A 17,849-nucleotide genomic window follows, 5' to 3' on the forward strand; every position below is an offset into this window, starting at 1 on the left:
TAAGGAGATTACATCAATAAAGAAGTGAAAGTGAAAAAAGTATCAAAGTAAAAGGCAATATAGTGTAAAATTCATGTTATTTAAAGAAAAAGAGGAACTTGCACTACAAGAATTCACACTTTTGCCGACTAAAAATTTGGTCGGCAAAAGTCCATTTTTAATCGGCAAAAGTTATCCACGACTAATTTTTTTGGTCGCCAATTGAGGGTCGCAGAAAGTAATTAGCAACTAAAAAATTTTTTAGTCGTGAAAAAGTTATATTTGCCGATTAAATTTTTGGTCGCTAAATATATAATTACTGCGACTAATCCATTTAGTAGCTAAAACACTTTAGTCGTGAAAAGTTATATTTTCCCGACCAAACATGTGAGTCACCAGTTCGCACATTCAACGACTAAATAGTTTGGTCGGCAATTGTCGCCCATTTCCACAACCAACAAATTTGGTCGCCAATTGTCACATTCTGCGACCAAAAAATTTGGTCGGCAATACATTCCACGACCAAAAAGATTGGTCGGCAATATTCACTACAAGAAATTGTATTTTTGGCAACTAAAAATTTGGTTGGCATAAGTCAATTTTCAGTCGGCAAAGGCTATTCGCGACCAATTTTTTTTGTCGCCACCTTGGTCTCCAATTAAGGATCGGCAAAAATAATTAACGACCAAAACTTTTGTTAGTCGGGAAAAAATTAAATTTGCCAACTAAATTTTCTATCGCTAAATATATCATTACTGCGACTAATCCATTTAGTCACTAAAACACTTTAGTCGCGAAAAGTGACATTCTCGACCAAACATGTTAGTCGCCAATTGCCACATTCCACGACCAAAAAATTTAATCGCCAATTGTCACATTCCACGACCAAAAGGTTTGGTCGCCAACTATCACATTCCACGACTAAAAGTTTAGTCACCAATTGTGACATTCCACGACCAAAAATTTTGATCGCTAATTATGACATTCTAGGACCAAAAAGTTTGGTTGCCAAAAGAAATGTTTGCACCAACATGCAATAAAATAAACCTGTAATTCATAATAATCTATCCAATCTATTCAATACAATCTATAATTTACAATAATCAATCAAACCAACAATTTACCTGAATCATGAACATTCAACAAACTATATAAATCATCAAACTTTGAACCTGTTTAATTAAAGTCAACTATTATAAATTTTCATCCACAAGTAATTCCAAACTACATACTCGTTCAATTAAAAATCCACTTGTAATCTATATAATCATCCAATTTACATCCACTTAGCATTAAAATTTAAAACATATTCCTTAAGTGAAGAGTAGAACTCCCTTCACAGAGCATCAATAACTTTCATTGATTGAGCAAAAAGAAAATTCTTCCAACAGTATTCATATCCAGCTACGTCTCTTTCAGCTTCTTTCCAGGCCTCATAAGCCCGGACAAGAGCAAGGTTATCACTGCAATCACGTGAAAATTGTGCTTTTGCTGCTTCTGCTAGCTGCAAAGAGAAAGACACACAAATCAATTAGTGAAACAGATAAGATAAGATACTCAATTTTCTAGCAAAAGCTATCTATTAGTGAAACCACAACTAAAATACCCAGTTAACTGTTGGCATATTATAATCACCGAAAGTCACTTAGTATTTTATTAGCCGAAAGGCACTAGGGTCTGTAATCATTGTTATGCCCTTAGGGATCATCTTGTAATTGTCTTGTTTGTAAACCCTAATCTTCATCTATAAATAAGGGGTGATATCTCATCATACCCTAAGCTGATTATTCAAGCTTCATGGTATCAGAGCTTAATCTATAGGGTTTCAGCTCACCCTCGTTGGTAGACCTTTTTACCAACAACACTCTAGGGTTCGAAGCTTACCTGGATGGATCTTCGATCTCCTCATCCCCTCAGCTCGTCTTCCTCAGCCGTCTTCCTCGTCGACCTCCTCTGTCGACAGCACCGCAGCTTGGCCGACAGCACCGCAGCTCGTCTCCTTCGTCAGCTCAGTCGATCTCATCCCCTCAGCTCGTCTTCCTCGTCACTCGGCCGACAGCACCGCAGCTCGGCGACCTCCTCCAAGTCACTTCGTCGCTCGTCTCCTTCGTCGTCCTCTGATTTCCTCAGCCTCTGATCTTGTGGTATATAAATATATATATATACCTATATATCCTGATATATATATATATATAAATAGAGCCGGATATATATATATATATATATAGTTATATATAAAAGACATGTATAAATAAATCAATTTAAAAAAAAATAAAATAAAATAAAAATAAAAAATAAAAAATAAAAAAATATATATATATATATAAATAAATAAATAAATAAATAAAATGAAATAAATATATATATATATATATTAAAAAAAAAAAAAAAAAAAAAAAATCATTTCTTAATTTTTGTTATGTCTTTATAGTGGTCATTGTGCCTGTTATCTCACTACCATCTTCCGGGTTTGTGATTTCTACTAGTTTGTTGTGGGTTTGGTAGTATTGTATCCATGACAGATTCCACTAGTGTGTCCTCTTCGTCTCAAACACCAAAGAGTGAGAGTCTCATTCTACCTACTACCATGACTGAGAATCCCAACCCTAGTCTGAAAATCACCACCTCTCTATTTAATGGTCAGAACTACCTAGCATGGTCTCAAAGTTTGACTTTGTTTTTGAAAAGCAGAGGAAAGATGGGGTATGTTGATGGCAGGATACAGGCACCTAGTACCACTGACTCAGGTTATGACCAATGGGAGATTACCAACTCTTTGATTATGAGTTGGCTTATCCATTCGATGGTTCCAGAACTTGGTGAGGGCTATTTGTCTATGGAGACTGCCCAGGACATTTGGGAGGCTGTGGCTGTTACCTATTCCCGCAAAGGAAATTTTTCACAGGCATTTGAGTTGCGTCGCTCTATTGAGAGCACACTTCAGGGGGAGCAGACTGTTCTTCAGTACTTCACTTTCCTCACCAACGGCTGGAAACGCCTTGACCACCTGGAAGACTATAAGCCCGTTTGCCCTACTGATTCTGTCGGGTACAAGAAGTTCATTGCTCGGGAACGGGTCTTTAAATTTTTGGCCGGCCTAAATATGGAGTATGATCCAGTTAGGGGTCGAGTTCTGAGTATGGACACCCTTCCTTCACTCCAGGAGGCATTTGCCTATGTACAAAATGAGGAGAGTCGTCGGTCAGCTATGATGTCCCCTGTCTCTACTGACCGTTCCGCATTACTGTCTACTCCTCGAGATGGCCTCAGCCTGCCTCCTCCGTCTGCTGCTAAGGAGTCTGTATTCTGTGATTATTGCAAGAAGCCGCGGCATACTCGTGAGACATGTTGGAAGCTTCATGGGACTCCATCTGGGGGTCGGGGTGATCGGTCAGGTTCTCGAGGCGGTCGGTCAGGCCACTCTCGAGGACGTGGTTCCTATTCCCGGGCTCATCAGTCTAGTACCGTTGATACCCTTGATTCTAATTCTACTTCTGTTACCCAAGCTTCTGATACTGAGCTGGAGGATGCTTTGCGCCAATTGTTGGACCGCCGATCTTCTACTGCTCTCAGTACCGCTTCCTCGTCCTTTGCCCGCTCAAGTAACTTAGCATCTGTTCCTTGTGCTTTCCTGTGTCATACATCTTTGCCTTGGATTATTGATTCTGGTGCCTCAGATCATATGTCTGGCTCCTCTGATCTTTTCTCTGCCTATAAGCCCTCTTCAGGTCAGGACAAAGTTAGGATTGCCGATGGAACTGTTTCTTCCATTTCTGGAAAAGGTTTAGTCCAAGTCACTCCTACCATGCATCTATCTTCTGTTCTCCATGTTCCCAAGTTTTCTGTTAATCTGTTATCCTTAAGTCGTCTTACCCAGGATTTGAATTGTTGTGTGACGTTTTTTCCTGATCATTGTCTTTTTCAGGACCTTGTCACGGGGAGGACGATTGGCAGTGGTAGTGCAGAAAATGGTCTCTATTTCCTAGATCAACCGGACAAACTTGCTTATTCTTCCACCACGTCTTCTACTACTCCCACTGATGTATGGTTGTGGCATCGGCGTCTTGGGCATCCCTCATTTCATTTACTTAAGCATTTATTTCCTTCTAGTTTCGCAAATCATCATGTGTCTGACTTTCTTTGTGAGTCTTGTCAACTTGGAAAACAACATAGAGCTTCTTTTGCTCCCAGTTTGAATAAAAGCTTAGTTCCTTTTTCATTAATACATTCTGATGTTTGGGGGCCCTCTCGTGTTCTGTCTGTGAAAGGTCATCGCTGGTTTGTTACATTTATTGATGATTTTTCTCGTGCTACTTGGGTGTATCTCATGAAAGATAAGAGTGAAGTTTTCTCTGTGTTTCGCACTTTTCATAAGATGATTTGTACTCAGTTTGGGGCCACTATCAAAATATTTCGTTCTGATAATGGCGGGGAATACATAGATTCTGGGTTAGAACAATATTTCTCTACTCATGGCATTATCCATCAGACCTCTTGCACCAATACCCCTCAACAAAATGGGGTGGCCGAACGCAAGAATCGGCATCTTCTTGACATGGCTCGGTGCATGTGTTTTTTTATGAACGTGCCTCAACCCTATTGGGGCGACGCTGTTCTCACCGCTGCCCATCTTATTAATCGTCTCCCTACCCAGGTCTTGGACAAAAAGGCTTCGCTTCACGTCCTCCTCGGTTCTCAGTCCTTGTTTTCTATTCCTCCCAAAATATTTGGTTGTGTCTGTTTTGTCCATAATCACTCTCCCTCTCGTGGTAAGTTGGACCCTCGCTCCCTCAAGTGTGTTTTCCTTGGTTATTCTCCTACTCAAAAGGGGTATAAATGTTATCACCCTTCTTCTCGTAAGTGGTTTGTGTCCATGGATGTCACTTTCTTTGAGTCCCAGTCCTATTTCTTGTCCTCTCCCGTGTCACCGTCCTCATTTCCGGGGGAGCCTTGGTGTGAAGTGAGTCCTGTGTCTCCTATGGTAGAAGTGAGTCCTGTGCCTCCTATGGTAGAAGTGAGTCCTGTGTCTCCTATGGTAGAAGTGAGTCCTGTGCCTCCTATGGTAGAACCAGTTGTTCTTGCACCCCCCTCTTCTACTGGAACTATAGAACCCACTGTCACCAAGAATAAGGATGGGCATGTTTATGTCCGGGACATCTACAGAAAACCAGTTAATTGGATACAAGGGACCGTTTCTGCTACTCCACTGCCATCTCCTGCTTCTGATGAGAGTCTAGGTAACTTTGAATCTCGTGAGTCCATTGATCTTGATGTTCCTATTGCCAAAAGGAAGGGTGTGAGATCTTGTACTCAACATCCTATCTCACAGTTTGTATCATACTCTCATTTGTCATCCTCATATAGAGCGTTTGTGTCCAATATTTCCTCTGTTAGCATTCCTAACCATTTTCAGGATGCTCTTGCTATCTCTGAGTGGAAACTAGCCATGATTGAGGAAATGAAAGCACTTAGGAAGAATGGCACTTGGGAATTGACTGAGTTACCTACGGGCAAACGACCTGTGGGCTGTAAATGGGTATATACTGTGAAACACAAAGCAGATGGGTCTATTGAGCGTTACAAGGCAAGACTTGTGGCAAAAGGGTTTACTCAGACATATGGCATTGATTATCAGGAGACCTTTGCACCCGTGGCTAAAATGAATTCAGTCAGAGTACTTCTCTCTCTAGCAGCTAATCTAGATTGGCCGCTTTATCAGTTTGATGTCAAGAATGCTTTTCTCCATGGTGACCTCGAAGAAGAAGTATATATGGACATTCCTCCGGGTTTTGAGGATCATCAAACAGAAGGGAAAGTATGCAAACTTCGGAAGTCGTTATATGGTCTCAAACAGTCTCCAAGGGCTTGGTTTGAAAGATTCACTCAGGCTATGTTTAAATATGGTTTCAAACAAAGTCAGGCAGATCACACATTGTTTGTGAAACATTCCTCATGCGGTAAGACTACAGCACTTATTGTTTATGTAGATGACATAGTTCTTACAGGCAATGATAGTGGAGAAATACCTCTGTTGAAAAAATACTTAGCCAAAGAGTTTGAAATCAAAGACTTGGGAAGCTTGAAGTATTTTCTGGGAATTGAAGTTGCTCGCTCTAAAGATGGGATATTTATCTCACAGAGAAAATATGTGCTTGACCTGTTGAAGGAAACTGGGATGCTTGGCTGCAAGGCATGTGCCACCCCACTGGAACCCAATCAAAAATTGGGAGATGATGAAGGAGGAGAAATTGTGGATAAGGGGAGCTATCAACGATTAGTGGGTAAGCTCATTTACCTATCTCACTCCCGTCCTGATATTGCTGTTGCTGTCAGTATAGTTAGTCAGTTTATGCATGCTCCTCGTCAGATTCACTTTGAGGCTGTCATGAGAATCTTGAAGTATTTAAAGTCTGCTCCTGGTAAGGGTCTGTATTTTTCAAAGTATGATCATCTTCGTGTAGAAGCCTATACAGATGCTGACTGGGCTGGGTCAGTAACTGATAGGAGATCAACTTCAGGGTATTGCACATTTGTCGGCGGCAACCTAGTTACTTGGAGGAGTAAGAAACAAAATGTGGTTGCCAGGTCAAGTGCAGAAGCTGAGTTTAGAGCTATGGCACAAGGTGTGTGTGAACTTTTATGGATCAAATTATTGTTGAGTGATCTCGGTATTGCTCAGACGGACTCCATGCGGTTATATTGTGATAATAAGGCCGCCATCAACATTGCTCACAATCTAGTTCAACATGACAGGACGAAACATGTTGAGATTGATCGCCACTTCATTAAGGAGAAACTCACTAGTGGTACCATTTGTACTCCTTTTGTTCAGTCTGGTGACCAACTTGCTGACATTCTCACCAAGGGACTTGGGAATAAACCGTTTCATGACATATTAGGCAAGCTGGGCATGAGAGATATCTTCGCACCAGCTTGAGGGGGAGTGTTGGCATATTATAATCACCGAAAGTCACTTAGTATTTTATTAGCCGAAAGGCACTAGGGTCTGTAATCATTGTTATGCCCTTAGGGATCATCTTGTAATTGTCTTGTTTGTAAACCCTAATCTTCATCTATAAATAAGGGGTGATATCTCATCATACCCTAAGCTGATTATTCAAGCTTCATTAACAACTATAGACATAAAATTATAATAGCATAAAAAGTCACGAAAAATCATGATGGATTCGAATATTAAAGTTATAATAGCATTGGGCTGCTAAGGGGGCAAGAAAGGGAAACAAAATTACATTGTGGCACACTGTCAATGAAGATTTTGAAGTAGAAAAACATGAATCATCCATTATAATTTTATACCTGTTGGCATGAACACAATGAATGATGAGAATCCACCACCCACTTTATTTTTACCTAAATTATATACATATTAACTTGTTGTGCTGAGTAGGGAAAAAAATTTACAATGATGATATGACATGATTATGGATGCATGATATATTTCTCAATAATTATTATATTAAGTATAATAACAAATCTCACTACATGTAAATGTGACAGGTACACATTATATCAAAATAGAGCATAAGCCAGAGCTAGCCACTGCAACCCCAGCTGCAGCAAGACCAGGCCAGGTCAACACAGCAAGGCTGCAGTACCAGCTGCAGCCAGAGCAGCTAAAGTCAGAACAGATAGGGCTGTAGCTTCAGTCATGCTCACATGTTATAAAGGGAACTAGCATAACTGAATGCTAATTCAATCTAATCTAGTCCATCTAAACAAACATGGCTTGAGAGCGTTACAAAATGAACAATTCAGATCATTAAAACAGAAGTTATGATAGCCCATGGACTCCTTAAGTTGTCTCAAGTTCAAAGTTGAACTGGATATATATACATACACACACATACACCAGATCACACAAGTCCAAAAAAAAAACTATAAATAAAACCATTACTGAGGAGGAGCACCAATTCCACAAGAAAAACCTGAGCATCTGGAGAATGAAATGTAGCAAAGCTAAAATAATACATATTGGGCTGAAATATAATTGCAGAATTTTCTCCATCCAATGGAGAGTAAAGAAAAGAGTATAATTACCCAAAAAGGAATTGGGAAAATGATGTAATAACTAAACAATTTATGAGACACAGGTCATAAAAAGTGTATGTACATAGTACTCAAGTATTGCAATCTCGGTCTTTTTTCTTTTCATATATATAGAAGGGGGTGGGGGATAGGAAAAAGAGTATTCCCACACCAATACCCTAATGTCAAGAAGTTCACAGTTCTATCATAATATGTACTTATTCATAGTTAAAATAAGATTTGGAAATGCCTCCGGAGTGTCCAAAACCGATTACAACGGTCCACGATTGATGATATATGTCATGTTGAATAGAATAATAACAATAATCACAATCTACTGACCGGGGTTCCCCAAAAGCCGCTCCACTGCAGCATGAACATTCCCTACAGTGGCTATCAGTGCCTGTAAATTCTCTCGGGTATCAAAGAAGCCCATTTCTTGTAGCTGTGAGAGCTGAGTGGCATACAGTTCTTCCGGGGGCACTAAAAAAACAAGGCATAAACTGTGAGTAGATGACAAAGCATAAATCAGTAGGGCATAGGGGAAAAGGAAATAATAGTCACCATCTGATCTGACAGGAACAGCAGGACTTCCAATCCCAAGACCCCCAAACATATTCATCAACATCTCCAATCCCATGTTGTCAAGTGTTCCAGCTATTGGGAGAAAAGTTGCACACCCACAGTGAGATAAAATAACATACAACAATTTTTAAAAAATGAAAGAATTTTTTTCATATAATGTCTTCTTCCTTCAGCTTGTTTATTTTATTTTATTTTCCTTTCCTTTTCTTTATCTGGGAAAGTAATTTTTATGGGTCAGGGGGTAACATCAAAAGATTACCACACCAACAGTTATCAAGACTCTTTTGGAGTTCCCTATTGTAGAACTAACCATTGACAAGTTCCCTCTCATTGATTGCAACCAAGAACGTTAAAACTTGATATAGATGTGGCAAGACAGAGTGCTATCATAAATGATGAGCTCCACTGTACAACATTTAAAATATACAACAAAACAATAGCATTAAGTCTATTGGAGGTATCACGAGTGAAGCCAAAGAGTAAATTCTTCCAGAGACAAGCACCTGTTCCCCCACGGGTTTGACATGCTTCCCTGCAAGAGTGCAATTTCGTTTAAGTAAACCAAGAAAAGAACGGGCATTAAAATCTAAACAACAAAATTCTATATAGGTATTGTGCAGATGTATTAATTCATAAAAGACAGTATTCAAATATCGGGCACTGGGCAGTAACACGGCCGCATTGATTGTGCCAAAAAATATATACTGCTATATGAATAATGCATGTGTAATGGACAAGGAAATGTTTATAATAAGATTGTCAGGCTTGAAGTTAGATTCTGTTACCAAACAAATTTAGGAGGAAAATTGCTTACTGGGTTGATGGTTGCCAACCAAGCTGAGACAAAAGAGTTTGCTGTAAAGTCATGAGTTGCTGAAACGGGGGAAAACAGGTGTTAACAAAGAGGGAATCAAGAAAGAAAGAAAGAAAGAAAGTGAAAACATTAAAATGAATATACAAAACCATGGTTCATGCATGCATGCAGTCATGAATATACATATGCACTTTTTGGGAGGGAAAAGGAAGGGGGACTGCAACCTTTTCATCAATGAAAGCTCCCTCCCTCTCTAGGGTTTCCTGGTACATTCATGGACCATGAAATTGCAACTTAACTTGTTTAATGCAGTTTAACTTGCATTGCACCATGAAATTCATGTTTAAAATTTGTTTGATGCAAACTTAATTTGCACCATGAAATTGCATGAATTAATTAACATTGTTCCAAATCTCAATTATGGATTTCATTATCAATACTAAACTCATGATAAAAACTTTCTGCCCACAGCTTCCTGTGGGTACCTAAAAGTTGATAATAGTATAAAATTTAATTAAAAAATTATATGGAGTCTTCTTTTTTTTTTTTTTAGTAAGTAAGATGATAATATTAAAAATATATGGTGTCTTGCATCAAAAGATTAAACTAAAAAAAATAAAAGCAGAAAGGTGAAAACTTACCTACAAGTTTTCTTTACACTTAAATGCTTTTCTTTTTTTTTTTTTTGGATCGGCAAAAAAAAAACTTTATTGATGGAATAAAACAAGTACATAGTACAAAGCGAATTACATCAATAAAGAAAAAGGGAGGTGCAAAGGCATTACAATGGACTAAATCATCCCAACAAGGTTGGCACCATCTAGCTCATCCTATCATTTGCTAGCACCCCCAGAGTTGGTGAGAGACCAACGAGAAGCGACCAAGAGATCACTGCAAACAAACAAAGAGGACACTGCAAACATCCAAGACCAGCATAACACCAAATCAGTTCAGCATCCACCATATCAGTTCAGCATTACACCACTTAGCCGAGCAGACACAAAGGTTATAACACAGTACATACCACCTCTCACTATTAGCAACACTATATAGAGAACTCCTTATGCAACCAACAGATCTTTTGTTCTACCTGAAACAAACCCAGGACTTCATTGTCAATAGGAACATTAACTGTCTCAGATCTTCTATCTGGTGGAAGTACAGCATCCAGTTGGGCTACTAAAAGACTCCTCCATAGAACTATATTTGAAACAAGGCAACAAAGCAACAGAGCAGTCAGATCTGATCCACCATCAAACACAGACACATAAAAACAGGACACACACAGCAGCAGCTTCTACTTGATGTATATTACACACTTCCACTGCAGCATCCAGTTGGGCTACTAAAAGACTCCTCCAAAGAAATATTGAACCTGGATGGATGCATGTGAGAGACTCCCCTTGACGTGTACATCCAACAGACTCAAATGCCACCTCCACCTAGAAGCCACGGAAAGCACACCTCTGAACCTGGAGGGATGAATCTGAGAGAGACTAACCAAACCTACAAAAAACTGAATCAGCTTTAACTCCACGACTTTGCAGAAAATCAGCAGAAACTGAGTCCACTGAACCTATTCTGATACACTACAGCTGAATCCACTGGTGCTGGTGATAGCAGAATCTCAGCCACACAATCCAAAGGTAACAATCAACCTACGGCAGACCCAAGGTAATTAACAGAACCAAAACCACAGGGGCCCAATCACTTGATACACAGCCTGATCTGTTGGTTTGAAAGGAACTGGTTAATTGAGTAATCTCTACCCACCAAAGATGACTTCAACTACATGGCTACTCTAACTTTAATAAGCTCACAGACCACTCCTAAATTGGGTTGCACCTTATTGAAAATAACCTCATTTCTGTGCTTCCATACTGACCAACACACTGCTAAAGGAAGAGCTTTCCAAATCTTACATCCAAAGTAGTCTAATGCAAAATGCAAAATTCATGCTCCCCATTTTTTTAGTGGTTTTTAACTTGAAGTCTTATATATGGAACTTGTACATCATTTAATCCTATTTATATTCTTTTAATCTTAAAAGTTCGATACTTAACATGCTAACAAATGACTAAAACACCCACACATATATATGTACACGTTTCCCCTCCCTCTATACTTCAGTCAAATAAGTTGCCATAATTTAACCCATTCATGGCCCACATACACGTTTCCCCTCCCTCTATACTTCAGTCAAATAAGTTGCCATAATCTATACCCATTCATGGCTGTCAGACTTTTGGTTTTGTGTTGAGAGATTTGTTTACACCTGACTTCAATGCATAGTGCACCATTTCACGCTATTCAAGCAAAGGGGTGGTTGTCCTAACATAAATTTGAATATCAACCAATCATCTAGCATTATATGACATAATGTAGTACCAAAACATGACAGCCAAGGTACTTACTCATTTGGATTATTAATCTATATGTAGATACATATTTATAATAGTGTGAATTATTACAAAAGTGAATATTCACATTTATAATGAATAAAATAATGTGAATTTTTTGAAAGAGTAAAGGTCGTAAATGTGAAAATGTGAAAATGCATACTATTTTATGTTCACACTTAAAACTATGACGCAATAAGTGTGAAACTTCACATTTTCGATCCATACAAATCTCCACACAAAAACAGGAAATGTAACCATTTATCTACAAACCTCCACAAAAGACGGAAACTTCTATGGTATGCATACCATAAATGTAACCAGCTAATGCATATATTATATACCATACATATCTCCACATACACACACACAAAACAAAACAAGAAAGAAAGAAATATTTATGTCTACAATAAATCTAATGATATACTTACTATTTAGATCAAGTGTAAATATTATTAAAAGTACAAAATGGGACTTTTATCTCATAGCATTCTATATAAGTGGGACTGAATGGGTTAATTAAAAGCACATCTTGCCGGACACAGTTACATGGTTTGCAATTACCGGTGTTCTGCAGAGAAATTTTTATGTACATCTTGTTTTCATTATTGCTACTCTTACATGAAGTATTTTTTCTTCTTTATGACATAATACTTACATTATTCATTTTCATTTCTTTTCTTGGACAAAAAAAAAAAAAAAAAACCATGCATCCACACAGAGTGACTGCAATTTAAGTCAATGACGTTCAAAAAACAGGGAAAACCAAAACAAACATGGGGTGAACTTGAGACCGATAATAGATGTGTCACCAACTGATCTAGTGAAAACTATAACTACAAAAAGGAATGGAAAAATTGATTTTAAGTAGCTAACCGAAATACTTAGGACTTGGACAAAATTTGTAGAGTTAAACTAAAAACCTAACTGGTCCTTGACAAACAAACACCAATAAATAAATAAATAAAGAAAAAGAATGAGAAACGAAACATTAACCACCACCGTTAAGCTTTTCTTGAAACATAATAAACAAATATATAAATCCTAAATAATTCTCATAAACTGCAAAACAAGATGTTAAAAGGCTAGTAAGCAACCAAACAAATTTTGTTGGGGAGGCACAAATTTTTTGAAGGTGAATGCATAACATGAGGTGTTTTACCCCTCATGAGGTGAGACATAAGCCTTAAGGTGTCGAGAAATAAGCATTTCGAATTTCGAATTTTTATATTTAGTAAATAAATTAAATATTTTAAAATAGTAAATATTTAAATAAAAATTAATTTAAGTGTAAATAATTTTCATCTCAAGGGGTTGAACATTTTACTATAGAGAAGGAAGCTTGCCTTCATTGAAAGTAAAATTGATATTCTTAGTTTAGTGATAGAACTTCTCACTTGAGCATTAATTTTGTGTTTTTTCTTGATTCATCATTTACTTAATTTTTTCTATAGGATATAGTTGCAAAATATTTATTTTTTATACTATTTTATGTTTAAACCATCTGTTATTAGACTAAGTTTAACAAGAGCCTAAGACAAGCTCATCATATGTACTCCTCAAATGTGCAAAAGGCATACAAGGAGGCTGCCTCAGACTGTGATGCGCAAGCTTTTAGGGAGATCAAAGCCTTGATGCGTTTTGCCTTAGCCTCTCCTTGAGGCAAGCCTCAGTAAAAGCCTTTTAAATGCAGACCTTCATTTCTTTCATTAAATCAATATTTATAACATGCATGTCTAATGTAGATAAAAAGACGTATAGAGAGCGTGTGAGAGAGGTAGATTTTTCAAGCAATGTACCTGCATTGTTTCAGGAGAAGTCAATTGACGAATGAATTCTGGGTTTTGCATCATCTCCCTAAGTTGGGAATTGGAACCCAGCATATTGCTCTGCTGAGAATTGAGACCAAGAATCTAACAATTGAAAAGCATTAGGGAATAAGAAACTTCACATTCAAATACAAAGCAAATTGCATAACAAAGAAAATTACTACCTGATTCATGTACTGAGGGTTGGAGAGGAGACTTTGCATCATCTGTGATACAGCTGGATTTTGCATAAACTGACTTAATGAAGCAGTATCCTGCGTGGAACCAAACATCTCTGGGAGACCAAGACCACCAACTGGCGGCAGCCTAGCATCCTCAGCAGGATTCGATCTTGTAGTGGAGTCTGTTTGAGCACCACAAGCTGCCATATTCACAATAAGTTAACAATATATTAGCAACAATTACGTGCAATGGAAGACATAGAAGAGGCAGATGGGGTCCATGGCCTCCAAAACTTTAGAAAATTTAAGGGGCCCAAAACATTTTTGGATATTTACAACAGAAAATAGTAGTTTGCCTCCTTCCCAACGTCTAAGTAACTTTTACCTTGCCCCCTTCTAAAATTTCATCTTAATTTAACTCATTCCAGTATTTCCAATTAGTCATCTATGTAACTCTTAGATTTTTTTCTTAACTTATCTTAGATTTTTTCTTTTCCTTTACCCTCCACATATTTTTCATTTTTTAGTAAGGGTTGATTTTACTTTTATCCCCTAAATTATTTCCATTTTTCTATTTTATCCCTAAACTATCACGTTCATCTATTTAGTCCCTAAAGCTTTTAATTTCAATTCATATGGTTCAATTAGAGACAGCTCATCCAAAAATTCAAATTAGTAATGTGGAAACCTGGCAACAAAGTAATTGTATAATTTGGACAATCTGAATCATACAACCAAACACCCATCTTCATACTCACACTATATTAGAATTAGACAACTTACACCTTATAACCAAACACCCATCTTATTCTCCACCCCCTCATTTCAAAAAAGTGAACTAAAAAAAATAAGTGTTTGGTCGTATGGTTTAAGTTGCTTTAAATTTTTTAAATGACTTTTTGCCCATCTCCAAGTAGCCTACATTAATTTAGGACCGAATCAAACACATGCCCCCTGACATCATGTTTGACAGTCACAATCAGTTGATCTTAGTTCGTATATAATAATCAGGTCTATGTTTGACAGTCACACACTACCATACATTGAAAATGCAATATATGTTTATCAAACATAAACAACAAACTTTTGATGACCTTTTTATTGGATGTTATTTTAAAACATATTAACAACCTTCTCCATAGTAACCTTGTAGAGCAATAAACTGATACCTTCTTTCCACATTTGTATCTGTCATTGAGAAAGTCTTAAGAAACTGTAAGGCCCCGTTTGTTTTGGGGTATAGGGAGGGTATTGGGACTAGTAACACTAAGGTATTACTAAAGCCCCTGTTTGTTTACAGAGAAAGGGTTGGGACTATTAGTCCCTTGGTATTGCTAATACCCTTGGAAGGGGGATTGGTAAGGAGGAGGTAGAGATGGTATTAGAAAATAGTGAGAGGATTAGAAATTCTTTTATTTTTTATATATTGGGAATTTTTTTTTAAATATAATGTTTAATTTTTTATATTTTGTTTATTTGTTTTATTATTTTATATAAAAATAATTTAACAATTCCTCATTATTAATCCCCTCACTATCAATCCCCTCACTATTAATCCCCTCACTATCAATCCCCTCACTAACAATCCTCTCACTATTAATCCCCTCATTATCAATCCCCTCCATTCTATCTCCCAAAACAAACGGGCCCTAAATGCATTCATGCAAATTTGATATTTATACAATTATATATATATATATATATATATATATATTTATCAATGACAGAGAAGATTATCGCAAAAGAAAAGAAAGACATACACAAAAGGTGCGAAGGTGACAAGAAGTCCACCAAACCACAATCATTAAATGGAAAATACAAATCATTTCTGCATTGGCATCAGGCACTTAACCAAGGACTTGGCAACTACTTTCATGAAGTGAACATATGCATAGTTATGTAAAACACAGAGAAAAGAATGGTGTTGGGTGGGGGTGGGATTTAGAACAATTAAAGATTGGTTTGAATAAACTAGAGTGCTCCTAAAGGCATAAACATTAAAGACTGGAAACTTTAACAGTGGATAGTCAAAAGTCCAAAACAATTTCAGCAAACCAGTCCTAATTGACAATTTTTTCAGTAAGCTATTTGTGACACATTGCTCTTTAAGAAATTAGCAATGATAGAGGAAATATCACAGTGGCATTAACAATACCATTTCTAAAAGAAGTAGCATGAGCCAATAGAGGAAATAGATCAAAAATGGTTGTCAATTCCCTTTGGAAGTTCCCTTTTGTTACAAGTCCAGTTGTAAATTTCTCAAATGGCACCAAACAACCCACAAGGAACATATATTATCTACTATAGGAACCTAATCAAAGTACAATAAAGCATGAAGTCATGGACACTGTCAATGTTCCCAACATTCTAAAGTCTACAATTGTTCTCATTAAAAAGGGGATGTTGCACGGCAAATGCATAGGACACCATTCTATATTTCAATAGAGATTGACAAAGGTATAGTCCTCATAAAGACTTCAAAGTTCAAACCCAGCTAAAAAACAATAGACAGAGTAACAAACCCAAATAAATTAAATTATGTTGCACTATTAATAATCACTTCATTCAAGCACATAACACAAAATTCTCAAAATCAAATAATTGAAACAAGAAACTGAACCCAAAAAAAAAAAGAAAAAGAGCAAACAAGATAATGAACTGAACATGAGAGAGAGAGAGAGAGAGAGAGAGAGAGAACCATGGAGGAGGACTGAATTTGTGGGTCAAGCTGATGGGTTTTGATCTGTGGAGCTGAAGAAGAGTCTCTGCCCAAATCAAGGGCTGGCCATATGTCTCTGTCCAGAGACTCCCACACACAATCCGACCCACACAGCCCGCGCCAAAACCACGAGCAACCCAACGAACACATCTGATAGCTTGAAATTCCAAAAAAGAAAAAGAATTAAAAAAAAATCATCACATTCAAATAACAATAAAAACAAAAAACAATTTGCAGGAAAGAAACCTGAAGGGAAGAGGCGATTTTGAGGGCAATATCGTCTGGGAGACAACTTTGTAAAGCTGTCTATTTCGCCTCTCCAATTCCAAAAAAAAAACAACTTTGCAAAGCTACACACCTTTTCTTCACTTTCTTCTTGCACCTCCATCTCTAAACGCTCGCCTCTCATCTCTTCTCTTCCTCACTCGCCGGCAGTAGTCGTGGCTACAACCGTTAGTACAATCGTGGAAAATGAGTGGCAAACGGCCATGGCTTCGATCTCCACAGATTGGAGCCTGGATACCCTCTTAGTCAGATCTTCTCGAATTCGGCAGAGCCGTAAGAATTAGGGATTTTTGGTTGAAGGGGATTTTTGGTTTTTCAGATTGAGGATTTTGGTTCAAGACATGGAAGGGGGGGAAGCCGAGCGGGAATGGAAAAAAGGGGGGTGGGAAATCGAGCGGGAATATATATTTTTTTTTTGGTAATATTTAAACAACAAAATGGCTCTTTTTTATAAAAAAAAAATTATTTTTTGTTAAAATAATTTTTTTTATAATTAATGAATTTTTTTTTTATTCTTTTTTTTTTAGTTATTAAGGTTAAAAATTTATTTGTTTCATTTTTATTTTAATGAATAAAAAAAAATCTTATTTTTTTACTTTGGTAGAAATAGGGGTAATATTTTAATGAACAATATTTTCTATAAATTTTATAAATTGGTTTTTGTTTATTTTTAGAAAAATATATATTACAAACACGTTTAGTTTGAACAAAATATTTAAAAAAATTTAAAAATATAAACATGTTTGTCTAGGTCTAAAATATTTATATTTATTTTTTTATTATTTATGATGATGGGATCATACACATTATAATTGAAAAAATAATAATTGGAAAAAAAATATTTGAAAAGAGATGAGAGAGATAGAGAAGAAAGATGAGTGAAAGAGAGAGAGAAAGACAGAGAGGTGGAGTTGTGATGGCGAAACTGGTGGTAGTGGTAGTGGTAGTGGAGTGGTAATGGCGATGGAGATTAGTGGTGAAGTTGTGGTAGTGGTAGAGGAGATGGAGTGGCGGTGGTAGAGGAGAGGTAAT

The 17,849-nt window shown here is 37.2% G+C and overlaps 1 protein-coding gene across 4 annotated transcripts; it reads right to left on the reverse strand.

The window, feature by feature from the left end:
* Window positions 1-1,131: 1,131 nt before the first annotated feature.
* LOC114290330 (ubiquitin domain-containing protein DSK2a) lies at window positions 1,132-17,213 on the reverse strand. 4 transcript variants are annotated; one of them, XM_082877367.1, is made up of 9 exons: window positions 16,891-17,213; window positions 16,512-16,689; window positions 13,817-14,013; window positions 13,623-13,736; window positions 9,425-9,483; window positions 9,114-9,142; window positions 8,590-8,682; window positions 8,368-8,508; window positions 1,132-1,483 (listed from the first exon to the last, which is right to left on the reverse strand). In XM_082877367.1, exons 3-9 carry the CDS (start codon window positions 13,922-13,924, stop codon window positions 1,449-1,451), a joined length of 579 nt encoding a protein of 192 aa, XP_082733493.1. In that variant the 5' UTR covers window positions 13,925-14,013; window positions 16,512-16,689; window positions 16,891-17,213; the 3' UTR covers window positions 1,132-1,448. The 4 variants fall into 4 exon arrangements, 3 of the variants coding, with proteins under 3 accessions (XP_082733493.1, XP_082733494.1, XP_082733491.1); XM_082877368.1 differs by having other exon boundaries at window positions 16,779-17,184; XR_014334927.1 differs by lacking the exon at window positions 16,512-16,689 and adding an exon at window positions 7,230-7,296 and having other exon boundaries at window positions 1,386-1,483; window positions 16,779-17,090.
* Between the last annotated feature and the right edge of the window lie 636 nt (window positions 17,214-17,849).

The sequence above is a fragment of the Camellia sinensis genome, chromosome 7 (assembly GCF_055761805.1).
Source record: "Camellia sinensis isolate YWXY chromosome 7, ASM5576180v1, whole genome shotgun sequence".
Classification (NCBI taxonomy): domain Eukaryota; kingdom Viridiplantae; phylum Streptophyta; class Magnoliopsida; order Ericales; family Theaceae; genus Camellia; species Camellia sinensis.